This window comes from Felis catus, chromosome E1, assembly GCF_018350175.1.
Source record: "Felis catus isolate Fca126 chromosome E1, F.catus_Fca126_mat1.0, whole genome shotgun sequence".
In the NCBI taxonomy this organism is placed as follows: Eukaryota; Metazoa; Chordata; class Mammalia; order Carnivora; family Felidae; genus Felis; species Felis catus.
In genome coordinates this window covers 47842565-47869396 of record NC_058381.1, presented here as the reverse complement: position 1 = coordinate 47869396, position 26832 = coordinate 47842565, and the positions used below count along the sequence as shown (strand labels likewise).

The window sequence follows — 26832 nt, the reverse complement described above, 5'->3', positions numbered from 1 at the left end:
GAGAGAGAGAGACTGACAGACAGAGTGTGAGTCGGGGAGGGGCAGATTGCTAGGGAGACTTAGAATCTGAAGCAGGCTCCAGGCTCTGAGCTGTCAGCACAGAGCCCTATGCGGGGCTTGAACCCACGGGCTGTGAGATCGTGACCTGAGCCGAAGTCGGAAGCTTAACCCCGGTGCCCCAATGTATATTTATTTTTGAGAGAGAAAGGCAGAGTGCGAGAGGGAGACACAGAGTCCTAAGCAGGCCTCAGGCTCTGAGCTGTCAGCACAGAGCCCTATGCGGGGCTTGAACCCACGGACTGTGAGATCGTGACCTGAGCTGAAGTCGGAAGCTTAACCCCGGTGCCCCTAATGTATATTTATTTTTGAGAGAGAAAGGCAGAGTACGAGAGGGAGACACAGAGTCCTAAGCAGGCCTCAGGCTCTGAGCTGTCAACACAGAGCCCGATGCAGAGCTCAAACCCACCAACCGCAAGACCATGACCTGAGCTGAAGTTGGACACTTAACTGAGTCACCCAGGCGCCCCTATTTATTTAAGCAATGTCTACACCCAACGTGGGGCTGGAACTCATAGCCCCAAGATCAAGAGTCCTGTGCTTTTTCTGACTGAACCAGCCAGGCACCCCTTATGGCTGTAATATCCTTTTATATGAATCTGCCAAAATGTTTTTATCCGCTGTTTGATCCATGCACACTGGGCTGTTCCTAGAGTTTTGCTTTTAGGAACACTGGTGCTGAGAACAGACTTGAAACTATTTCTTACTACCCATGTGTGAGAATGTGTGGGGAATATACCTAGAAGTGTAGAGTTACACACATGTTCTCCAAAGTGATGGTAATATTTATGCTCCTATCAGCTACGTATAAGAGTTACATTTGGGAGAACTCAGTTTTTAAACATTCTGTTTGTTTAGTGTCTGTCTGAAAACAGTCATTACCTAAAGGAAAGTTGTAGTATTTGCAAGTGAAATCTGCCTTTTGGGCTTCTGATATTTTATTAGTAAGAATTCTTCTGAACGAGTGAAAGGTCCTTAGCTGGAAAACCTAGTATGCAATCAGTGTCTCTTTAATTTGTGAATATCAGTGTGAGGCTTGAACAGATCTTTGGCTGGTCGAGGTCCTGAAACTTTCTGCTAATAGTAAATGAGCGTGTGTGTGCTTCATCATGGCCAGCCCACTGTTGCTGTCTTACACAGAGCCTGAAGCAAGTGTGATATAACAGTTGGTGGAACCAGGGTATGGAGGGGTGGGTGGGAGGATGCTTCCCTTTCTTGGCATCCACATGTTCGCACACAGTGGTGATGCTGAGTAAAATTGTGTCCATGATGTTGGGAAGCATGGCCTATCTTATCTTGTAGTATTGTGTGAAAAGGTTGATGACAGTTTGGGCCAATGGTGCTCAGAGCTCGAAAGGAGATGGAAATGCCCTCTGGGCTGGGGACACATCCACTGCTTATGATTAAAGGGAGTTGCGCCAGACCTCCAGCGTGGTCCAGGCAGATGGGTAGCGACAGGCTGGTGGCCGTCAGGAGGTGGCCAGAGGCCTCTGGAGGGCAAGCGGGTGGGGGGCGCGGACCTCTTGCCCAGCAGCATCAGAGAAGCACGCGGGGAGGTGCTCCAGCTCAGAGTGGGGCTTAGTGACAGGGTGCCAGTTACGAAGCAGGAGTGAGGGTGGAGGGAAGGAGGATGTTGGCAAGACGCTCCGCCCTCCCCAACCTTAGGGGCTCTTCAGTAGGTCATCAGGCCCCGTATTAAAGAAAATGGAACTAGGATGGAAGGAAGCAACTTAGTCTCAGGAATTAGTTGATGTTATGCCTCATGCTATATAGACTGAACATTTATATATGCGCCCCCCTGCACCCCCACCCCCCACCAGATTCATTTGAAACCCAGTCCCCGATGTGATGGTGTTTGGAGCTGGGGCCTCTGAGAGCCCTCAAGAATGGGGTTAGGGTAGGGGCGCCTGGGTGGCGCAGTCGGTTAAGCGTCCGGCTTCAGCCAGGTCACGATCTCGCGGTCTGGGAGTTCGAGCCCCGCGTCAGGCTCTGGGCTGATGGCTCAGAGCCTGGAGCTTGTTTCCAATTCTGTGTCTCCCTCTCTCTCTGCCCCTCCCCCATTCATGCTCTGTCTCTCTCTGTCCCAAAAATAAATAAACGTTGAAAAAAAAAAAATTAAAAAAAAAAAAAAAAAAAAAAAGAATGGGGTTAGGGTTTTTATCAAAGAGACCCCAGAGTGCCGCCTCGACCCTTCTTCCGTGTGAGGGCACAGGGAGAACATAGCCATTTATGAACCAGGAAGCAGGCCTTCGACCAGACACTGAATGTGCTGATGCCTTGATCTCGGACTTCTTAGCCTCCAGAACTGTGAGGAATAAATTTGTTTGCTTATGAGCCACCCAGTGTGTGGTATTTTGTTACATCAGCCCGAATGGACCGAGACAGCTCGTTCCTGGAACCGGCTCACGATAGCAAAACTAGGTGGGCCCGACCTCTACTCCTCCCACAAATCGTAGCCGTCCTTGTTTTGGGTGCTTCATATGGGCTAAGCGTTTATGTATATTCATTTGTTCGCTCCACACAATCATCCTATGAAGTGGATTCTGTTACTGTTTGTTACAGATGGGAAAACCGAGGCACAGAGCCGCTAGATGACTTTTCAAACAGGCAGTCATGCCTTCACTTCAACCTCGTGTTATCTTTATGGTCTTAGATAAGACAACTCCATTTTCTGTTACAGTTTATTTATAAAGTAAGAGCCTGGTTTGCCCATCATATGTGGAAGTGCCTCACACCTTTGCCTAGTCTACGGTGTTTGTTAATACTTCTACTGAGGGGCGCCTGGGTGGCCCAGTCGGTTGGGCGTCTGACTTCGGCTCAGGTCATGATCTCAGGGTTTGTGGTTCGAGCCCCGTGTTGGGCTCTGTGCTGACGGCTCAGCCTGGAGCCTGCTTCAGATTCTGTGTCTCCCTCTTTCTGCCCCTCCCTACACATGCTCTGTCTCTCTTTCTCTCAAAGGTGAATAAACATTAAAAAAAAAAAAATACTTCTACTGAAAAACCTTTCCGGACTGAGGAAAGGACTTGGCCTGGGGCCTGGAGCAGGGTTTAATGTGTGTGCAAAAATCAGGTAGTTTGTCTAGAGAGAGAAGAGAGACATGGCGGGGGTGGGGGTGGGGTCAACATTCCAAGCAAGTACTGACAAAACTCGATGCGTTTTCCAACTAGCCTCAGGATGCCTGGCATTAACCCAGTCCTCCAACTCAACTGGAAAGTAGATGCTTGACAATTTCTCACTTGTTTGCACACTCCTGATCTCCATGACCTTACACACACACAAGTAGGGGAGGGGCAGAGAGAAGGAGAGACAGAATCCCAAGCAGGCTCCGTGCCATGAGCGCAGAGCCCGATGCAGGGTTTGAACTCATGAACTGTGGGATCACGACCTGAGCGGAGATTGAGAGTCAGATGCTTAACTGACTGAGCCACCAAGGCACCTCCTTTTTTTTTTTTTTAAAAAAAAACAATTGCTTTTCTTTTTCTTTTTCAAATGTTTATTTATTTCTGAGAGAGAGAGAATGTGCGCATGTGTGGGAGGGGCAGATGGGGGTCCGGGAGAGATCTGAAGCAGGTCCTGTGCTGACAGCAGAGAACCTCATGTGGGGCTCAAACTCACAAACTGTGAGGTCATGACCTGACCAAAGTCAGATGCTTAACTGACTGAGCCACTTGGATATGCCCCCTCATTTTTTTTTTTTAAAGTAAACTCTGCCCTCAGTGTGGGGAATCGAACTCATGACCCTGAGATCAAGATCTGCACGGTCTGTGACTGAGCCAGCCAGCTGCCCCTCTCCTGCCTTTCTTTAGCTCATGAATCTCATGGTGTTGCTTCGATTAGATTGTAAGATTCCTAATAACAAGACCCACGTCCCCCTTCTCTGAATCCCTTGGATCAGCATAGCCCCCTTTATGAGTCTATGTCCATTTAAAGTCCTCCTGGACAGACTTTTCCTATCACCCTCTGCCCTCCCTTGTACCCCGCGCTAATAAAGTGTTGGCTATATTACAGCTACATGGACATGGTTATATACTGGCCTCAAGATACCCTTACAAATGAAATCTAAAGTGGTGGACCTTTGGGGCGCCTGGGTGGCTCAGTCGGTTGAGCATGCAACTTCTCTTCAGGTCATGATCTCGCAGTTAGTGGATTTGAGCCCCGCGTCGAGCTCTGTGATGACAGCTCGGAGTCTGGAGCCTGCTTCGGATTCTGTGTCTCCCTCTCTCTCTCTGCCCTTCCCCTGCTCATGCTCTGTCTCTCTCTGTCTCTCTCTCTCAAATAAATAAACATTAAAAAAAAAAAATAAAGTGGCAAATCTTTTTGAACCCCCAAACTCATTCTAGATTCACACTTTATTCTGTCTGAAGGTTTATAACATTTTCTGAAAGCTCATGTTTTACTCCTCTCTCTTCTGGATGATTTGCAAGGAGCTTTGGCCGAAAGCGATAAAGTCCTGACTGAGACGTGCTACCTGTGCAGTAGGTCACATCTTTCAGAATGAAAATGTTGACTTTAAAAAAATCATGCTTGCCCGACAAACAAACCTGAATACTTTTTATATGTGGTAGATGTGTCAAAAGGTCTTAATTTTTTTTTTTTTTTTTTTTTTTTTTTTTTTTTTTTACTTCATTTGCTCGTACGTTGAAGGACAATCACAAAGTTGAAGGCAGTATCAGTGTTACATATGGAATAATATGGAAAACGGCATGGCTGTGACTGGAGTGTAAAGAACACAGGAACCGACTGAAAATTCACTTAACTTTCCAAATCAGGCTTTGTACTTTGTGTAGATAAATGTACGCCTCCTTTTCTTTTCTTTTCCTTTCCTTTCTTTCTTTTTTTTTTATTACAATTTTTTTTAACGTTTATTTATTTTTGAGACAGAGAGAGACAGAGCATGAACAGGGGAAGGTCAGAGAGAGAGCGAGACACAGAATTTGAAACAGGCTCCAGGCTCTGAGCTGTCAGCACAGAGCCCGACGCGGGGCTCGAACTCACAGACCGCGAGATCACGACCTGAGACGAAGTCAGCCGCTTAACTGACTGAGCCACCCAGGTGTCCCTCTTTTTTTTTTTTTTAATTTGAGAGAATGAAAGCGAGGGAGTGGGGCAGAGGGAGAGAGAGAGGGAGAGAGAGAGGGAGAGAGAGAGAGAGAGAGAGAGAGAGAGAGAGAGAGAGAGAGAGAGAATATCGGAAGCAGGCTTCACATTCAGCACAGAGTCCGACCTGGGATCAAGACCTGAGCCAAAATCAAGAGTCAGATGCTCAACTGATGGAGCCACCCAGGCGCCTCTCTCTCTTTCTTGCTCTCTCTTTTTTAAGATTTTATTTAATTTATTTTTAATTTAATTGATTTTTTTTTAACTTCCATCCAAGTTAGTGGATGCATATAGTTAGCATGTAGTTAGCATATAGTGCAACAGTGATTTCAGGAGTAGATTCCTTACTGCCCCTCTTACCCATTTACCCCCATCCCCCCTCCCACAACCCCTCCAGCGACCCCTGTTTATTCTCCATATTTAAGAGTCTCTTATGTTTTTGTCCCCCTCCCTGTTTTTATATTATTTTTGCTTCCCTTCTGCTATGTTAAGATTTTATTTTTAAGAAATCTCGACACCCAACACGGGGCTCAAACTTGCAACACCAAGATCAAGAGTCGCAGGCTCAGGGGCGCCTGGGTGGCTCAGTCGTTTAAGTGTCTGACTTCGGCTCAGGTCATGATCTCACGGTCCGTGGGTTCTAGCCCCACATAGGGCTCTGTGCCGACAGCTCAGAGCCTGGAGCCTGCTTCTTGATTCTGTGTCTCCCTCTCTCTCTGCCCCTCCCCCACTCATGCTCTGTTTCTCTCTGTCTCTCAAAAGTGAATAAACGTTTAAAAAAGAAAAGAGTCACAGGCTCTACTGACTGAGTTAGGCCAGGAAGCCCTATGCCTCCTTTTTGTTATTTATATATATTTGACTTACAATGGACGATGAAGAAGCTGTATTTTTTACTTAAGGATGTATAACCTAGGAGAAACAAGGTGGTCATAGGGAGATGTGGTGTATTTTTGCATAAATTCCTTGCCCCACCCCAGCTCTTGTCCAGGTTCCCAGGTGGAGGGATGCTGATGTGCTGGGGTGGGGTCCTGCCATATTTGAGAAATTCGACTTTTGCTTTATCACCTTCCTCTCTCATGTAACTTGGCATCTATATCCCCATTCAAGAAGAATTTATATCAGTGATCTAAGTTGCCCTTAAGAACAAATTTCCCAACATTCGGGACCCTCCTGGTTCTTGAGCCCAACGTGGTGTCAGTGAGGGTAGCAGAGGCACAGTTAACTTGATCTCCATTTCATCTCTTGGTTGGGTCTCCTGTTGCACAAACCTTGAGTATTTAAAGTCTTGAATCTGTTCTTTTTTTGTTTTTTTTTTTTTTCTATAACATTCTAGGTGTCCTTTGCTGTGGATCGTATTTGTGTTTGCATCCTTTTTAAATAGTTTCTCATCAATTGTCCTGCTGATAGCATACCTTTGAGGTCATTACCATTGTAAAGATCTCCTTGGTATCCTGCCGACCTGGTTTTGACTGCTCAGCTGATGGAACTAGACCTATTGGAGTATCCTTTCTTTGGGAAGTACAAGTCATAAATCTTCTTATCCACAGATGATTTGAGTCTTTAGGCTCCCAGGCACATGACTTCATTATTAGGCAGTAGATTAAGGTCTCCTTATTACCTTGCAGACTATATAAAGCCTCCAGAATACCTATTTTTTTAAGAGACTAAATTTCTAACTTGCTCAGTTGGTTTGTTTATGGCCGTGCTGCTCTGCTGGCCCTGGGAGAAGACAATTTTACATTTAAATGGAATATTCCAACTTTGCTTAGTAAGTAGTGACCGAAAAATTACAACGCATGGAAAGGGAACTTCAGTGTTTCACACGAAAAGTTCTGTCACAAGAGAATCCCCATTTTCCATTCTTTGGGTAGGTAGGTAGGCACATTTCCATGCGTTGCACCAAACAGTCTTGCTGGAGGGGAGGAAACAAACGAGAAATCAGCAACCACCGAGTATGGGGTCGTATTAGGAATCCGGCTTACTGTGACCATGATGAAAGCAAATGCCCTTGACCAGTGGAAATGGACACTGGCGATCCCTTGGGTTGTTGTTTAGGATTAGGTTGGTGTTACAGAGTAACCGCTTCTTTCTAGGCCAGGTGACGTGGTAAGGGGCAGAGAGCAGCCTCCTCTGCCCCCAATTAACACCAGATGGACAACTCCGGGAAATTACGCAGAGACCGTGGCTCGAAACCACGGTAAAAGTTTGCTTAGGGAGAGCAAGGGGAAGGGAGCGAGAAATGTGAGAGCAAAAAGGGAGGTGGCCGGGCAAGGTTGGAAAAGACAGGCAGGTGTAGGAGCTGAGGGGAGGAAATAGGTGCATATGGCGGGGAAATGGAAGCTTTCTCGGTTGCTCCGTCAGCAGCATTTCATTGGCACCGATTCTAGAAGTTTCCTATTTCTGGGGCAGAGCGTAGATCTGGTGCATTTCCTAGGAAGACAGATTTACATCCAGCGAACGGCATCTCAAATTGCTGTGCCAGACTCGCGGATCCTTCTCTGTGTCCTTGTCTCAAGTTTTGTGGCTTCAGGACATGCATTAGATGAGAGGGGTAGCCAGACTTTCATAGCTCCTGGGGGGACACTTTCTAGTTCTGACCTTAAATATGATATCAGGAAAATTCTGAGAAAAGGAAGACCCTCTTTCTCCTGAATCACACGGTACGTTGACTCATGAGACAGCAACAACAACAAAAAAACGTTTTGTTCCAGAAAGATCCACTTGTGGCTGCACTTAAAGCACAAAGTAATCAGAGACAAGTCACGCTCTCATTTTGCTTTGTGCTCGTGGGCCTGACATTAGTCTGTCTTTGATCCCTGAGGGGGTGGGAAGAAGGCAATGCTTTTCAGGTTGGAGCTAAAAAAAGGCACTCTGTGGAAGGGAATATATTTTATTGATCAATGATTAGTGAGCCTTTTTATGACATGCTTGGTATGAAATACAATTTGAAAACCTTCAAAGAAAGGTTCTTGGGAATTACTAAGTCACGGCCGGGTCGGCATGCCCCTAAACACAGCCAGAAACATTGGCGCAAAAATCTCAATGTGCAGCCAAGTTCCTAAATTCTTGGGGGGCGTACAGAGACGAAGCAGTGCGATTTCCTGCTTGTGTCTTTATTTACATGGCATTTCCTGACATTTAATGTGTTTTCTCATCACAGAGCACTTAGTGTGTCAGTATTCAGGCTTCTTCTCCAGTATTCCTTTGGATCAAATCAATAGTCCTTTACTCATATCCGTGTGTAGTGCAGAGAAAATCAGCAATGGCTCATGTGGGTCCTCATGTGCAATGAAGCTACCAGGACGATGACGTATTACCGCTGATGTGAACTAGAACATACTTGGCCCTAGTCTTGGGGGGGTGGGGCTCTGTAGGGTCCTTATGGGTATGGAGGGAAAATGGCTCTTGGAGAGACCTCTGTGTCCTCGTCTCTGGCTTCCTCCCAGGTCGGCTGAGTGAAGGCTTTCCTCCTCATAGCATGAGTGATTGCTTGGCAGGTGGAAGAAGAACTTTAGGTTTTTACTCTGTGTTGGATTCATCCACACACACAGCCCGTATCTAGGATGCACGTCTTTTTTTTTTTTTTTTTTAATGTTTATTCTTTTTGAGAGACAGAGAGCAGGGAGATGGACAGAGAGAGAGGGAGACCCAGAATCTGAAGCAGGCTCCAGGCTCCGAGCTATCAGCACAGGCTTGAACCTGTGAACCACGAGATTGTGACCTGGGCCGAAGTCGGACGTTTAACCGACTGAGCCACCCAGGCGCTCTCCTCCCCCACCTTTAAAAAAAAATATTTATCTATTTTTGAGAGAGCACAAGCGGGGGAGGGGTAGAGAGAGAGGGGCCGGACAGAGGATCCAAAGCAGGCTTGGAGTGGTCCTCACAGAGCCCGTCGTGGGGTTCCAACTCCCAAACCACAAGATCGTGACCTGAGCTGAAGTTGGGCACCCTATAGACTGAGCCACCCAGGCACCCCTAGGGTGCATGTCTTTTACCTGGGTGTCAAAGACTCGGAAACAGAGGACGGTAACTTCTGGAACCCATTTATGTTGTTTCAGAACACTTGTGCCCAGTGTGGTATCGAGAGGCAGGTTGCTGCTCTACAAGGTAACCCTCCTGCAGATTATGACTGTCCTTAAATCACTTTGCCTGCAGCCGCACTCTTGCGTGGCCTTAGCGAAGTTACTTTGATCTTGAAATGTGGCAAAGAGACAGTGTCGATCTAGTAAATATGTATCAAGTTCTGGGAACGCTGTGGCGAATGAGCCAGCACAGCCTTCCTTCCACAATCTAGCACGGCCAAGGCAATTAGAGACCTTCCAGAAATAGTATTGAGAGGCAAATCCCACGTATAGGTGATGCATGAAGGCCACAGGAAATGACCTCAAACTGAAGTTAAGATTCACAGTATGAGAGACGAGCCCAGAATCTGTGAACTCAGAACCCAGCAAGTGAGCCGGTAGAACTTGCAGGAAGGATGACTCAATTGTGACTGTAATGAAGAAGGCTTAAGCCAAGTCATCTGAAGAAACGACACTAGCATATGCTTCGAAAGAATAAAAGGAGAGACGGAGAAAAACAAAGCAAGTGTCTTCTCAGGCCTCTTCCAGGAAGGGAGGGGGTCAGAGCCCTTTGACATTGTCGAACTTCCTTCCGTGGTGTAGAGTTGGGGGCAGTGGGCGGGGTGGAGGCAAAACAGGGCTTTGGAGCCAGACTAAGTTGGAATCCCAGTTCTGCCACTTCTTATTAGGTGTTTGACCTTGAACAAGTCATTTCAACCTCCTGAGCTTCAATGTGCTCGTCCTTAAAAGTGGGCTGAAAGAGGGGCACCTGGGTGCCTCAGTCGGTTGAATGTCCCGCTCTTTTTTTTTTTTTTTTTTTGAGAGTGAGTGAGAGAGCACGTGGGAGGGGCAGAGAGAGAGAGAGAGAGAGAGAGAGAGGGAGGGAGACAGAGAATCCCAAGCAGGATCTGCAGTGTCAGCACAGAGCCTATTACATGAACTGTAAGTTCATGACCTGAGCCAAAATCAAGGGTCAGATGCCAGCAGACGCCCTGAGTGTCCAGCTCTTGATTTTCAGCTTAGATCATGATCCCAGGGTTGTGGGATTGAGCCCTACATTGGGCTCCGCACTGAGCACTGAGCGCGGAGCCTATTTGAGATGCTCCCATTCTCTCTCCCTCTCTCTCTCTGTCTCCCCCCCCCCACTTTTTTCCCCTCTCCCCCACTTGTGTGTGCTATCCCTCTCTCTATAGTAAAAAAAAAAGTGGCGGGGGGGGGGGGTGCGTGCCTGGGTGGCCCAGTCGGTTAAGTTATCTGACTCTGATTTTAGCTCAGGTCACGATCTCACAGTTTGTGGGTTCAAGCACTGCATGGGGCTCTGTGCTGGCAGGGCAGAACCTGCTTGGGATTCTCTCTCTCCTTTTCCCTCTGTCCTTCCACCGCTCGTGTCTCCCCCTGCCCCCAAAGAAATAAACATTTAAAAAATTAAAAAAACTGAAAAATAGTGTACGTGCCTAAATGTGATGTACATTCAGCAGGTGCTGCTGCTCTAAGGGGTGGAGCTCGGGTTTGAAAACCCAGTTATGTCTGGGTTCTGTTACTCCCAGACTTCAGCATACTTTCTTTCAAAAAAGTTTTTTTAAAATTTTAATTATTTTGCTCTTTTTTTTTTAAATATGAGAAAGAATATAAGGATTTTAATTGTATTACTGTTCAGTTGCCAACTGTTTTGATATGTTGAACAAAGTCCATTGATTCTTCGTGGAGGAGGGCTTGCTGGAGCGTGTGAGTCAGGCACCTGCATCATTAACTTGTCCAGAAGCTCTTTGCGGCAGATTGATTTTAAAAGCCCCCAGCAAAACAGGATTTCATTCAATGGAAGGAAATATTGTCAGGATGGCACTGAGATTTGGATTTGGCTTTCAAATCATGTGTTACAAGTCAACTAAAGGTCTTTTCCCTGACACGATACCTTGCAACTTCTGTTGTCTCTAAGGGCCTTGCCTGGGGGTGATATTCACCCGGAGCATCCTTGGGACCTTGCTCGGCAGGTGTGGCTTTTCTAAGGGCGAGAACATGGGCTTGGTATGTAGAGTTGGTGACATCTGATGACCAGTATTTTCAGCCTACAAGGGTGCGTGGTCTACCTGCATTGGAGTGGGGATCTGTGTGCGTCCAGATGTGTCCCTGTGGGTTTCCATCCAAAGGCGAAGGACAAATAAATACAAGGAAGTTGCTAAAAGGGGACACCTGGGTGGCTCACTCGGTTAAGTGTCCGGCTTTTGGTTTTTGCTCATGACCTCACGTTTCGTGGGTTTGAGCCCGCCACGTGCTCTGTGATGATGGTGCAGAGCCCTCTTGGGATTCTCTCTCTCTCCTTCTCTCTCTCTCCTTCTCTCTCTCTCTCTCTCTGCCCATCCCACGCATGCTCTCTCTCTTTCAACATAAATAAACGAAAGAAAAGAAAAAGTTGCTAGAAGAAAGAGGAGAGCTTGAAAAGTAGGCTCCAGATTGGTATCCAGCCTGGAAGGAATATGCACACCCCCCCACCCCCTTTCTACATGCAGAGCATTGCAATGTTACTTCTTGGGTGTCTTTATCCTTACGTAGATTTAGTACCGAAACATCAAGATTGGTTTCACAGGAGAGGTTTTGAGTAGGTTCCTTGCAACACTGCAAGTCATGCTTTTCTGAAATTGGTTTAACACCCATCCAAACCCCACTGGTGTTTCTGTTACATCTTACAGCTATTCCTGTGCGCCCCGTAATAAATGACCTCTGTAGAGGAAGAAGAGTCACCAGTTCATTGTACAGAAGGATGAGGCCCTCGGAAATGGCGACAGATGACTCAAGATATGCCACCTGTTAACGAGGCGCATTGCTTCCGCAGAAATCTAGCTATAGGCAAACTTTCTCTCAGAGGGTCAACAAGTAACTGTTTTTTGGCTCTGCAGGCCATAACACGTCTTGTCACAGTCATTCAGCTCTGTTGTTGTAGCTCAGGACAGCCATAGACGATGGTTTAATGGAATGAGTGTGACCGTGTTTCGATAAAACTTTATTTAACAAACGGGCCTCTGGCATGGAGCCCCTGGTGGGGTGACACATGCATAGGTTATCATAAACTTCCTGTACCCCTGTGAGTATGAAAGTTCATACTTTGGAGTAAGAAACTCTTTTGAATATAACAGAGAAAGAGAGTTTTCGTATTTACACGTCACAGTTTTTCTTACAGCCTATTTAATTTTTAGATAAGTGGTCCACATTTATTTCCTGGAAACTGGATTCCTCATAAAAGCTTGGTAAGGGTACCCACGTTTGATACGAAACTAATTGATGACGGTTGAACTCTTGGTAACTTTGAAGTTAATTTTCACGTGCCAGCAACGTTCTCAGTAGCACGTTTCACGCATGTCTCCTTTGTAGCAAGCACAAGCGTGGGATCCCTGAAATTCCTTGCTGCCATCCCAGGTGACTCTCTTAATCCTGAGAGTGTCCACGATTCCCCTGGGAGAAGTTCTCCTGGTCGTCTGGGCTAAGTCCACACTAATACGTAGGGCTTTGTGGTGTTGTGAGACTCTATTCCTCTCACACAGTTTACACTTCCTTACTACTGAACCCTCCTCTGACCCGATTCCTCGCACAAGAGAGCGCAAGCCGGATCTGCCATATTTTCAAAGTCATCCTTCATTGCCCACGAACATTGGCTGCACCCCGAGCTTGGCTGTGAACTGATTATTCTCACCAGGACCTGTTAACACAAGTTTCATCGCTCCCAAGGCTAAAAATAAGCCATATTTAACACTTGGAAGCAAAATTCCAGGCGAATATATAACCTGATTTGATTGAATCTTCGTTGAAAATGTTAACGGTGGAATCAGATGCTTACCTTTAGGGTGGAATGTTGCATTTTTTCTGTGAACGGGTGGAGAGAAATCAATTCCACCTATCAATTGATAACAATCAGAGATGGGTGGATGCCTAAGCATCTGAAATGACAGTAGTTCCTCTTGTTTGAGGGCCTTCCCCTCAACCCCCTGCTTCCCATTTGTGGCACACTGCCATTGAGTGACAGTCTTTTTTTTTTTTTTTTAACTTCTTTTTTTTTTTTAATGTTTATTCTTTTGAGAGAGAAATAGAGCCTGAGTGGGGGAGGGGCAGAGACAGAGGGAGACACAGAATCTGAACCAGGATCCAGGCTCCAAGCTGTGAGCACAGAGCCCCACGTGGGGCCCGAACTCATGAACCATGAGATCATGACCTGAGCCGAAGCCGGATGCTTAACCGACTGAGCCACCCAGGCGCCCCTGACTGACAGTCTTTTATTTAAATCATGCTGCTACATTATAGGATTTCGGGATATTTAGTGTCTGCTACGGTAGAGAAACAGAATGTGCCTAGGAGATAACAGGTATTAATTATAGTCATTTGTGAGTGATGGCATTATAGGTGACTTCTATGAGTTTTCTGTTTCACACATGCTCTGTAGTGAATATGTATTGCTCTAAGAAAAACCGTGCTACGGCTTTCAAAGTTTGTTGCCAGTAAGTACATTTTACGACCTGACCCAGTACAAACCTGCATTTCTGTGTTTATCAAATTAAAACAAAGAGTCTCATGAAACATTAGTTAACCTTTCTGCTACCTGTCCTCACCTCTGACTTTTTTTTTTTTTTTTTTTTTTTTACTACTTGTCTATTCTGTTTTACCGAATGCAGAGAAAGAAAGAAGAAAGTATAGGTATTGACCAACTGAAATGATTTCATGAGCCACTGATGGGTAAATTGAAAAATACTGATTATATCGTGCAGTCATGCCAGACTTTTATTTCACGGGTCAGTAAAATTTCAGAAGAAATTTCAGCGATTGATGTAAGATCATTCACTTATGATGTTGCAGAATAAGGATATTCTAGGGGCGCCTGGGTGGCTTAGTTGGTCTGACTCTTGATTTCAGCTCAGGTCATGATCTCACAGTTTGTGAGTTTGAGCCCCGCACCGGGCTATGTGCTGGCAGTGTGGAGCCTGCTTGAGATTCTCTCTCCCTCTCTCTGCCCTTTCCTGCTCACTCTCTCTTCCAAAAAATAAAAATAAAAAAAATTTTTTTTAAAGATATTCTAAAACTTAAATTGCTATTCCGTCATTAATTTTTTATTTTTTTATTTTTTTTAATTTTTTTTTATTTTTAAATTTTTTTTTCAACGTTTATTTTTTTTATTTTTGGGACAGAGAGAGACAGAGCATGAACAGGGGAGGGGCAGAGAGAGAGGGAGACACAGAATCGGAAACAGGCTCCAGGCTCTGAGCCATCAGCCCAGAGCCCGACGCGGGGCTCGAACTCACGGACTGCGAGATCGTGACCTGGCTGAAGTTGGACGCTTAACCGACTGCGCCACCCAGGCGCCCCCCGTCATTAATTTTTCATGTTTACGATTTGGGGGGAATTTTCATGTCAAAATATCCTTTCTTTTATGAAAGACTATTTCGTGGGTTTTTTTTTTTTTTATTATTATTCTTGAGAGAGAGAGAGAGAGAGAGAGAGAGAGAGAGAGAACACAAGCAGGGGAGGGGCAGACAGAGGGAGACACTGAATCGGAAGCAGGCTCCAGGCTCCGAGCTGTCAGCACAGAGCCCAACACGGGACTCAAACTCATGAACTGCGAGATCATGACCTGAGCCAAAATTGGACACTTGACCGACTGAGCCACCCAGGCCTCCCAAGAAACATTTATTGGTTAAAAAAAAATTTTTTTTAACATCTATTTGTTATTGTGAGACAGAGAAAGACAGAGCATGAGTGAGGGAGGGGCAGAGAGGGGGAGACACAGAATCCGAAGCAGGCTCCAGGCTCTGAGCTGTCAGCACAGGGCCCGATGCGGGGCTCAAACTCACAGAGGGCGAGATCATGACCTGAGCTGAAGTCGGACGCTTAACCAACTGAGCCACCCAGGCGCCCCTATGAAAGAATATTTAAATGTGAAACTTTGAAAAGGGTACAGTTTTGGGATGTAAATAGTGAATATATTTAGCTTTCTGAAAACAGACAGCACTCACTTTGTTTTTTTCTCTCTGGCAGTGAACTGGTGCAGATTTTGCAAAGCAGTAGCATTTAGGAATCATCGAGAAGTTATCAGTGTTGCCAAAAGAGCGTTGCTTTGGGACGGTACCATGTCAGCAACCAGTTCTGAATCCTGGCCACTTAGGACACATCACTCAACTTTTCAGAGCCTCCCTCTTTCTGTTCATCTGCAAAAGGGGTGCCTTTCAGAGGTATAGAGATAAGATTTATAAAGGGTTTAAGACCATTGCAGATGCAGAGGAGTTGATAAATGTTACCCGCTCAGGATCATTCCCTCTCTCTGCTGCTTTTGTGATTATGAGCTTCTGGAATGTGGGAAGAAGTCTATTATTATGTGCTTCTGCACGATGATGTGCTATCCCATTAAGGACCTTTAACGTGAAGAACACTTGTTTGCTTCTTGTCTTGTCTTACCCTCAAGATTTAGCCCTGTTTTCACGTCCTGCCGGCCTCTTCCTACAATATCACTCATGACAGGAGCGCAGCTCGCTGGGTCGTCTGGTTTTAGGGCACGATTAGAAAACGTTCCTTGATAGTACAGTGAGGTTGAAGTTTTGAAGCTGGCGGTTTGGCTGGTAAGGCCTTGGAAGTTGAGCAGAAAACCAAGACTAAGGAAAAGGATGTGCTTAAAATAGTTCTCATGCGCCCTCTGTTTAATGACATGGTAATTTGTAAAACAGACTGGCTTCTGTGGCCTTGACTGCTGATAGAGGTTTGTCCCCTACTACAGTTCCTCTTCAGAGTACAAACACGGACACGTGCACAACTCATACATCTCTGCACCTACCTCATTTCAAAGGGTTTGATGAGGATCGTTTATGCCAAAAGTCATGCCTTTCTTTCTTTTTTTTTTTTTTTTTTTTAATTTTTTTTTTCAACGTTTATTTATTTTTGGGACAGAGAGAGACAGAGCATGAACGGGGGAGGGGCAGAGAGAGAGGGAGACACAGAATCGGAAACAGGCTCCAGGCTCTGAGCCATCAGCCCAGAGCCCGACGCGGGGCTCGAACTCACGGACCGCGAGATCATGACCTGGCTGAAGTCGGACGCTTAACCGACTGCGCCACCCAGGCGCCCCAAGTCGTGCCTTTCTTGACCACGGACTCTGTTTATTTCAGCAACATCTTTGTTTACTTAAAGTCACCTCTCGTTGGCCAATGTCTTTTTCAAAAAAAAAATTTGAATTTGAAAAAATTCAACAACTTTTTTTAAATGTTTATTTATTTTTGAGAGAGAGACCGGGTGCGAGAAGGGGAGGGGCAGAGAGAGAGGGAGACACAGAATCCGAAGCGGGCTCCAGGCTCCGAGCTGCCAGCACAGAGCCCGACGTGGGGCTCGATCCCACGAACTGTGAGATCATGACCTGAGCCGAAGTCTGACGCTTAGCCGACTGAGCCACCCAGGCGCCCCAGCAAATATCTTTATCAGATATTTTCAGTTTTGTCCAGCACCGACCATCCCCGCATTACCTTCTATTTTGTTCCCATTGGGTTTGCCCTCCGGGAAAGCTCCAAGCATCTGAAACTCAGGAAATGACCTGGGTGTTCCTGGGAAGGAAGGTTTATATTTATCCAGATCCTGTAAATGTTTCTAGAATGTTTCCTATAATAATAGCTAACCTTTTGGTGGGCTTGCTGTGTTCTAGAAACTTTGTTACTGCCTTTGTTACCGGAACATGATCTCATTCAACTCTAAGAAAAAAGAAATACAGTAAAACCTTGGATTGCTGGTAACTTGTTCTGCCGGTGGTGTTCCACGAGACGAGCAGACGTTTCTAAATACATTTTAACTTGATAAAAGAGCGATGTCTTGCAATTTGAGTTAGTACCTGCCGCCGAATGTCACATGATCACAGCTGAGCCAATGGCTCTTGAAATCTGCCTTGATCTACAAGTGCTTTGGATTACAAGCACGTTTCCAGAACGAATTATGCTCACAAACCAAGGTTTTACCATACTTCCCTGCCTTGATTTCTTGAGAGATCTTTGTAAACGTCAGCTATTACAGTGTGTTCTACCTAGCGATTTCAGACTTCAGGTTCATGGGGACTGCTGTTGTCCCGCAGCTTACCACTCTTTATTGAGTGATTGTTATGTGCCAGGCACTGCTCTGAGCACTGCAGATACACGGCAATGACTAAAACAAACTCTCTGTCCTCTGCTGGGGACGGGGGTGGTGGTGATGGGAGAGATCCCGGCAATAACATGTAAGTATACAAAACTACAGATATGTCAGGGAGAGATTAAACAACAACAACAACAACAACAACAGTAAAGGGACAGGAAGTGGGCATGGGGAGAGAGATGCAGGAAGGCGTTTGATGAGGTGACATTTGAACAGAGACCCGAATGCATCGCAGAACGGGACTGGAAGGTGTTTGGCCAAAGAGCCATTTACTCCTGCACGAAATAGTTCTCCTCCTTCCGTTTTTTTTTTTTTAACTTTTTTTTTTTCAACGTTTATTTATTTTTGGGACAGAGAGAGACAGAGCATGAACGGGGGTGGGGCAGAGAGAGAGGGAGACACAGAATCGGAAACAGGCTCCAGGCTTTGAGCCATCAGCCCAGAGCCCGACGCGGGGCTCGAACTCACGGACCGCGAGATCGTGACCTGGCTGAAGTCGGACGCTTAACCGACTGCGCCACCCAGGCGCCCCCTTCCTTCCGTTTTTGATAGTTTTCTTGTCTCCTCCCAGCCATCCGTGTCAGAAATGGGCTCAGGGGAGCCAGACTGAGAGAAGCCAGCTGTAGAAAGGAGAGAGAGAGAGAGAGAGAGAGAGAGAGAGAGAGAGAGAGACCCACAAGGTATCAGCTGGCAGATGGCGTTGCTCCTGGGGCTTAGACCAGGACCCCCGCGCTCCACAGAACGGAGCAGAGCGAGGCCGGCTCCCAGAAGCAGAAGCCGTGTCTGGTTTCAGAGAGAGCCTCGTTAAGGAGGCAAGAGCTTAGTGCTCAGAACCAGGATGCAGTTGGGGAAGGAGCCTTGCAGCAACAGGACTTAATGCTGACACCTTAGACTTGGAACCAGAGTCCTGTGTCCCCTCCCCGTGCGCACAGGGGATGACCAGAAACACCTTAGCATTCCATTTGGTGCGGTCTGCTTTCTGCCACACTCTTGTGCCGGCTGTCTGTCTTCACTTGTTGATTGCCTCCTCTGCCTGAGAACTCAGCTGCAAAAGGAAGCCCCCGCCCCGACTCGGGCGGAGTTTCCTCATCCGGCCCCCACAGGCCTATTGCATAACCTTTACCCCTTGGCAAAGTGCTGTATGTAATCTTTGTTTGCGCGGCAGGCCCTGATGAGGGAGCCCAGAGCGTGGGATCTAGAGTCAGACCCACTGGTTTGAACGCTGGCTTCCCTTGGGCAAGTTACCCCATCTCCCTTGTTCCACCTGTAAAATAGCAATAACGATAGTACCTGCCTGGTGGGATGGTCGTGAAGATACATTCCACAGCACAGTTCCGGCCCCATGAGCGTTTCCGCTTCGGACGAATCCGTATCCCCTTCACTAAACCGCGGAGCCCTCGTGGGGCTGACATTCTATCGCTGGACACAAGCTACACATTAGCAGACATGGAAATAAATAAGATGTTTTTGGATGGTATTACGTGCTGTAAAGAAAAAACTAAATTAGGGTAATGTGGTCAAGAGTGACCTAAGGCGTGTGTGTGTGTGTGTGTGTGTGTGTGGGTGGGTGGGTGGGTGGGTGTGGCTGGGGGCATGCATTGTTTTAAATAGGATAAACGGAAGCTTCTCTGAGGATTTGACATGTGGACAAGGGTCTGATCCGTGTGATAGTCTGGAGGGCAGTTGTCCAGACAGAGGGATCGGCAAGTGTTGGAATGACCTTGGTGTGTTTGGGCAAGGAGGTGAGAAAAGGTAAAGCTGGGTGTACCCAGGAGGAGAGCAGGAAGTAGTGAAGCAGGGGAGGGAGAAAGAAGGGAAGATGGGGGGAGGGCACCCAGCGCAGATGGTGCAGGGCTCTGGAGGGTGGCCAGGAAGTGTCCCCTTGCAGTGGGAGTCACTGGGAGTTATAAACAAGGGAGTGATACGATTTGACTTATATTTATTATATAATATATATCAAATACTACGTAACTATATATTTAGCTATATACAATTGTATGTAGTTTTTCTGTTTGCTGTGTGGAAAGTTGAGGTAACAGTGGGAAGGGGTAAAAGTCAGGGGCGCAGGGGATTCTTGGACTTTCGTGGAGGCTGAGGTAAAGGGGCTTGTTCTGACAGCTTTTTGGGGGAAGATGGAGAATCAGTAGGGGGGTTTAATAGTGTCCCCTCAAAATTCACATCCACCTGGAACCTCAGAATGAGACCTTATTTGGAAACAGGGTCTTTGTAGATATGATTAGTTAAGGACCTCCAGATGAAATCATCCTGGGTTGAAATCCAACGACTGGTGTCCTTCTCAGAAGAGGAGAGGACACACAGAGGCACAGAAGATGCCACATGAAGACACAGGCAGATATTTGGAGTGATGCAGCCAGAAGCCAAGGACTGTCAGGGCCACCAGAAGATGGAAGAGGAGAGAAAGGATTCTTCCCTAGAGCCTTCAGGGGAAGGGAGACCCTGCTGACACCTCGACTGTGGATTCCAGCCTCCAGACCTGCAGGGGAATCCATTTCTGTGGCTTCAAGCCATGTAGTCCATAGTACTCTGTTACAGAAGCCGCAGGAAACTAATACACCTCCTAAGGGTCTTTGGTTCAGGAGATTTGCACTGGCATGGGGGTGGGGGGCACGGTCTTACCAGGAGCGCCAGCAACTCTGTAGACATCCCTTGAAGTCAGAGAGGGTGGTATTAGCAGGAACTTGAAGGAGCTGGAGGAGCCCAGAGGAGGCTTCTGATGGATGTGGTTGAATGAATCAGTGAATGAATCAGTGAATGAATGAATGAGTTAGTGAGTGAGCGAGTCAATGAGTGAGTGAGTGAATGAATGAATGAGTTAGTGAGTGAGTCAATGAGTGAGTGAATGAATGAATGAGTTAATGAGTGAGTGAGTCAATGAGTGCCTGCCCTTCAGGTCATTAAATATGATATATATAATTGGCCATCCAGGGGCGCCTGGGTGGCTCAGTCAGTTAAACGTCAGACTTCAGCTCAGGTCATGATCTTACAGCTCGTGAGTTCGAGCCCTGCCTTGGGCTCTGTGCCGACAGCTCAGAGCCTGGAGCCTGCTTCGGCTTCTGTGTCTCCCTCTCTTCTGCCCCTCCACTGCTCTCTCCTTCAAAAATAAACATTAAAAAAAAAATTGGCCATCCATAGGGCGAGGGCTGAGTTAGTGAGTAGAGCCACCACCCCTTCTCCTATGTGCCCTCTAAACTCCTGTGAGTTGAAAAACCAGATTAATTAAGATCTTTGTTAGAATTCAGGTGAAGGGGACAGAGTGAGGGCCTCCTAAATGACTTTCTAATGCATAGAATGTGTGGGACTTAGAGTCTGGACTTTTAACATTGATTTTCTGAGCCCAGAGGTAATTTTTCTTTGCTCCCTTTTAAATTTTTTTTTTCAACGTTTATTTATTTTTGGGACAGAGAGAGACAGAGCATGAACGGGGGAGGGGCAGAGAGAGAGGGAGACACAGAATCGGAAACAGGCTCCAGGCTCTGAGCCATCAGCCCAGAACCTGATGCGGGGCTCGAACTCACGGACCGCGAGATCGTGACCTGGCTGAAGTCGGACGCTTAACCGACTGCGCCACCCAGGCGCCCCTCTATGCTCCCTTTTAAATGTCGGTCAGATAAGTCAAGTTAGGAGAAGTGGAGGAGACATCCAGAAGTGTAATCTGCCCCAGCAACAAAAAGCAGTCCTGTTGCTGGTTTATTGCTCCTGGTTTTCGTTTTTGTGTGTGTGTGTGTGTTTTTTTAATTTTGTTTTTGTTTGGAGTTGAAAGTGCTGAAAAGGGACAGGAAACTCCAGGCCACGAGCATTTAATTTTGTTGTAACCCTGCCAGAGGTCTGCCCCCTCTGCTTCTATAAATTTCTCTTGGCCTGTCTTACAGAAAGTGTATATGGACTGAGATCAAGCTTTTTTTTTTTTTTTTTTTTTTTTTAATTAAACAAATAGACTGCACTCTCCTCTGTAAAACATGGGTCCAAAGGGTGATGCCCTGAAAACCTGGCTTTTTGTCCTGGTGACTCAAATTCCTGGCTGTGTTTGGACACACAGTAGGTGCTGAATGAATGCCGTTTTTATCGACATCAGCGCTGAAATGGCAAAGTGGTTATGTATGGGTACCTGAACCTAGTCAATTTCTATATCAGTTTCTCTCCCGTGTAATTGATGAGCGTCCCACTGTTGATTTTTTTTTTAATCAAACACTGTATTTAGTTAATAAAAAAAAAAAAAGCCCACAGAATACAAATCAAAACAGCTGTGTTTGCTGTTGGCGTGGCTGTTCCCTCCTCATCCTGGAGTATGTCATAACAGCACCACATTTGTAGCAACAAAAGTTTAGAAACAAAAAGGATGACTTTTCTCCCTGCAGCTACCAGCGACAACCCACAGCCCCAGCTCATAGCATTTATTTAATTTTGTGTCTGGTAATGGGGCTCAGAGATAATTTTGTGAAGCAGATGTGTGAAGATCTGATCATTATGGAAGCTCATCTGTTACAAAAATAAATACATTCTCCAGCTTTGGGCGGGGGGCAAGACATTACTGTAAGACACTTCCTTTTTAAATGTGCTTGCATATATTCATGGACGGTGTGGAATTTTTTGCAGCCCATGTTCCAGTTTACCACCTTTTGCCACATTTCTTGCTTGTAGGTATCCTGACCAGTGTTGAGGGAAAAAGGGAGGGCAAAGGAAAAAACAAAACAAACAACAATAACAACAACAAATGAAAGAAGCAAATAAGCAAATAAAAAAACAACAACAAACACCTCTTTCCCAGTACGCAGTATAGACAGGAGGAAAGTGAAAAGTCAGCAGTGAAAACACAGGCTTCATTCAGGTTATTACAGGTCATTGGCAGCCCGGAACAGAGCCAAACGGAGGGTGAGGCCAGTGAGACATGCCTCTTGGGTGCAAAAAAAAAACCTCATAAATAATATCTTAATGTGGGACACTTAAAAAATCATAATTCATGCAAATACTCCACGATGAACAAAGTATTAAAATGTTGAAGACGGGAATCTCACCCAGCACTGGCAACCTCGACCTCATTCGCTTCCCTCTAATTAAAAGTAGGGTCATCAAGGGGCGCCTGGGTGGCTCAGTCGGTTGAGTGTCCAACTTCAGCCCAGGTCATGATCTCGCGGGTCCGTGAGTTCGAGCCCCACGTCAGGCTCTGTGCTGACAGCTCGGAGCCCGGAGCCTGTTTCAGATTCTGTGTCTCCCTCTCTCTCTGACCCTCCCCTGTTCACGCTCTGTCTCTCTCTGCCTCAAAAATAAATAAACATTAAAAAAAAAAAAAAAAAGTAGGGTCATCAAGAGCTTGAAAGGAAAAGTTTCTCATTTCTCTAAGCCTGCCTTTGCTCCTCCGGGTTTGAACTCTAGCTCCTTTAGGACCAGCTTTGTGACTTCAGGCAAATGACTTAACCTCTCTGAGCGTCTTTTCGTAAAATGAAGATCACGCTATCTGCTGCAAGGCTTTTGGTTGGGCTACAACTTATGTCTGTGCAGGGAGCCTGGGTGGCTCACTTGTTTAAGCATCAGACTTCAGCTCAGGTTATGGTCTCATGGTTTGTGAGTTCGTCGGGCTCTGTGCTGACAGTTTAGAGCCCGGAGCCTGCTTCAGATGCTGTGTCTCCCCCTCTTTCGCTGCCCCTCCTCCCCCCACCCCCTCTAGTCTCTCAAAAATAAATAAAAAAGACTTAAAAATATTTTTTAAAATTATGCCTGTGAAACACTGGGTGCATAGTAGTCTCCCAATCAACGATGGGAGCTGTGAGGGTTAATGCAGCTTTATTTTCACTTTGTAGGATGTAGCAGAGAATAGCCCCGCGCCTGTGCTTTGAACACTCATACATCGGTTCAACCCATTTCCTGTTTAGTCATGGCTTCTTGCCTGGGTCTTAGCCACGGGCCATAAGCTGTCATTTCAGTACCTCTTTCTCAGAGCAACTCAGCCTTCTGAAGCCATCCAGAAATCAGGTTTCACGGCGGCTTTTATTTATGAAGGTCTCCCTGGTCATTGTGAGTCTCTCTTGAGCGTATTTCCACACCTGATGATTCATCTGGATGATGCCTCACTCTTGTTGTCACTTGAACTGTCCATAGTCCTGAGCTGGCCTTTGATTTGCTCCATAGAGATGGAGCGAGCAAATGTGCTTACCACGCAAGGCTGAAGCTAACATGAGCAAGACTGCAAATCAGGGAAGGAGAGCGCAGTGGGAATCCAGTTAATACTTGATACAGAAAACTGTAAAGCAGCTCAGTTATTCTCTCCCAATTGTACAGGGTGGGCGGGAACAACCATTTTGCGGTCAGCCTTTCTTCTAATCTGATTGTGGCTGCAGAGACTATAAACTGAGGCTTCCCTTTCATTATTCTCCTCCTTAGTCCTCAGGATGCAAAATGAGATGGAAAGAGGACAGGAGAGTGTCACTCAAATAACTTGCTAGCTTTGTGTGTGGGGGGGAGGGTCTTAGTTATCATTAATGGTTTATGTGTTTTGAATATTCATGAGTGACCCGCGCTTCATTGAGGGAGGCAACATGAAGGAAATACACATTTGGGCTTTCAGTCGTGTGTGCTTTGGATGTAAGCTCTTCTCTTCCGCTTAATGAATTAATAGGAACTTATTGAGTTGGGTGCAAAATGATACAAAAAACGAGGGGAATGGGATTTTTGCCCCTGAAGTATTCAGGATGTAGTTGGGTGGAATAAATTCTGCTTGAGCTGAGCACTGGGCTCACCCTCCCCGTCCTGCATTCCCCCCCCCCCCCCTCATTTCTGCCCTGGAAACGTTGCTTGAATCTGCCCTCTCCTCTTTCACCCTCTGGGCATTTGCTCTTGTGGTTTTTATTTTTGTTTTTCTTTAAGCTTTATTTATTTAAGCAATCTCTCCACCCAGCGTGAGGCCCGAACTCACCACCCGGAGATCTGGAGTCTGGAGGGAGTTGCTCGGATTGAGCTAGCCACGTGCTTTTTTTTTTTTTTTAATTTTTTTTTCAACGTTTATTTATTTTTGGGGGGGACAGAGAGAGACAGAGCATGAACGGGGGAGGGGCAGAGAGAGAGGGAGACACAGAATCGGAAACAGGCTCCAGGCTCCGAGCCATCAGCCCAGAGCCTGACGCGGGGCTCGAACTCACGGACCGTGAGATCGTGACCTGGCTGAAGTCGGACGCTTAACCGACTGCGCCACCCAGGCACCCCTAGCCAGGTGCTTTTTAAGGGTGGTCCCTCCTCATTTACTGTCTGGGTCTATTGAGAGCCCTGCGGAGCCCTATTGGAGCCGGAGGCAAAGAAAGCTGTGTGTCCCTCTGTGCACTTATCAAAATATCCTCCCATATTGCGAACCAAGTGGGAAAAGTTAATAAAAGCTCTACAATATTAAACACACACACACACACCAATATATATAAAGTCTCATGTTGTTCAATCTGTACCCGTATCATTGTCAGCTCTCTTAGACTCACCCAGTGGAGTTGGGGTGGGGGATGGGGAGTTGGGGGGAGGTTTGCACGGCCCGTTGCGTAAGGCAGGGTTGTAAAACAAACAGCAACAACCTGCCTTTATTGACAGTTTGGATTTTTGTTTTAATTGTGGGTTTTCTTGCATTACTTTTGAGTATTAAAGAAATACTGCATTGAAGTAATAGGCATCTGGATTGCTGGGCTTTCTGGCCCCCCCTTGATTTTGTACCTCCCTCGTTCATACTAATCCTGGCTCCGGTCGCCTGTGAAAGCCCACTCCCGGCTGCCATGCACACAGCTTGGTTACCTTCCTAATAATCCTGATGGTGATTATGTCCCTTGCGTGTCGACTCCTGACTGCCTGGGAGGTGAAATCCAACCCCCTTGGCTTGGCTTCAAGCCCTATCACAGCCCGGCCCCCACTCACCTCCCCAGGGCATCTGCCCCACCTGGCCCTGTTTTTCCTCACCAGGCCTCCACAAGACCTCACCTTGGCCCATGGCTGAGTCGTGCCTGTGTCCCCAAACTCCTGAACCTAAAATGTCCCTGCTTAGCTCTTGAGTTCAACCTGGGATGCCACCTTCTGGCGCGGCTGCGTTTCTGGGCTCCTCAAGTGTGCTTAAATGCTGTTTCCCCCACAGAAAACTGTTTGCTTCCACTCGGATTCCTCCATTGGCTCCTGTCCTCACCATTCCACTGTGATTTATCTGTTTACCTGTGTCCCTGGTTACACTGCCTGCTCTTTGAGGAGAGCAACCGGGCTTTCCTGTCAAATGAATAATGAATACGATTTTGGATACAGTGGAAAAAGCAGCGAGAGCTGCTGTGAAATAATCCATGAGAAACCGTAGCAGGCAGGGAGGGCCCTGGTCTTAAAATACGGAGTCCAATCTTAGTTCTGTCATTAGCTGGCTTTGTGATGCTAGTTATTTTCAGATTTTCACTGTGGAAACTTCCAAACATAAGCAAAAGTAGAGAACCCTCTGATGAACCCGCGTGTACCCACTTGCATCTGTAACAGTCCGCCCAGGACCAGTGTGGCTTCGGGTGAGGCCGCGCCGCCCGCCCCCAGCCCGGGACGACCCGGGAGCAAACGCCAGACAACGTATTCTTCCGCATAGAATTATTTCGGTAAGGACACTAAACTTGGAATTGATTGCAAGCTCGCTATGAACCCGGTGCCAAGGAGAGTTCACAAAGGGTGGGGATCATGGGGAGGCCCTCTGCAGCAAGTCCTGAAGGATGGTTATGGATTTTGGCAAAGAAGTTCTGTTAGGTGGGAAGCTGTGAAATCATGTGAGCCGCGCACGGTCAGCAGATTGTTTTAGCTGGAGCGGGGCAGGGTGGGGAGCCGTGAATGGGGGGGGGGAAGCCGAGCCGTGGAATGGAGGGGCTGACGGCCCCCCCCCCCCCCCATGCTCCAGGGGCAGCCTTTTGGAGGTGTAGGGATAGGCTGGGAACCTTTTTGTTTTGGTTTTACATTTTGATATTTATTCATTCCTTTTTTTTTTTTTTTTTTAAAGAAAGCTCTAGGCCCAACGTGGGGGCCTGGCAGCCAGGTGCCCCTATTTTCATTTTATGTTATGAGTTTTGTGTTACTCTTTTTTCTTTTTAGTATATGTGCTGCCGAAGCGAGCACACTCTTTTTTATTTTTAAAAGTTTTTTTTTTTTTTATGTTTGTTTAGTTTTGAGAGAGAGAGAGAGAGAGAGAGTGTGTGTGTGTGTGTGTGTGTGTGTGAGCGGCGGAGGGGCAGAGAGAGAGGGAGACACAGAATCCGAAGCAGGCTCCAGGCTCTGAGCTGAGGGCACAGAACCCCACGCGGGGCTTGAACCCACGAACCGCGAGATCATGGCCTGAGTCGAAATTGGAAACTTAACCAAATGAGCCACCTCGGCGCCCCCAGTTTTGTGTTACTCTGAATGGTTGCATTCACCCTTGGGTGAGGGGGGCCAAGGGTTGTACTCCTATTTATTGAACCCCCTTCAGCTCTGTCTCTGG

At 46.7% G+C, this 26832-nt stretch overlaps 1 protein-coding gene across 8 annotated transcripts in view; it reads left to right on the top strand.

Moving 5' to 3' along the window:
* The window catches only part of PITPNC1 (phosphatidylinositol transfer protein cytoplasmic 1), a 275970-nt gene that overhangs the window by 34566 nt on the left and 214572 nt on the right, over positions 1-26832 (top strand). Inside the window, exon 1 of one of the 8 annotated variants that reach the window (XM_045044221.1) lies at positions 15231-15424. The exons of the other annotated variants lie outside the window; for them this stretch is intronic. Within the exon in view, the coding sequence (XP_044900156.1) occupies positions 15323-15424 (102 nt within the window). The 5' untranslated portion in view covers positions 15231-15322. Of the gene's footprint in view, positions 1-15230; positions 15425-26832 lie in introns of those variants that run through there. 8 annotated transcript variants of the gene reach the window in all.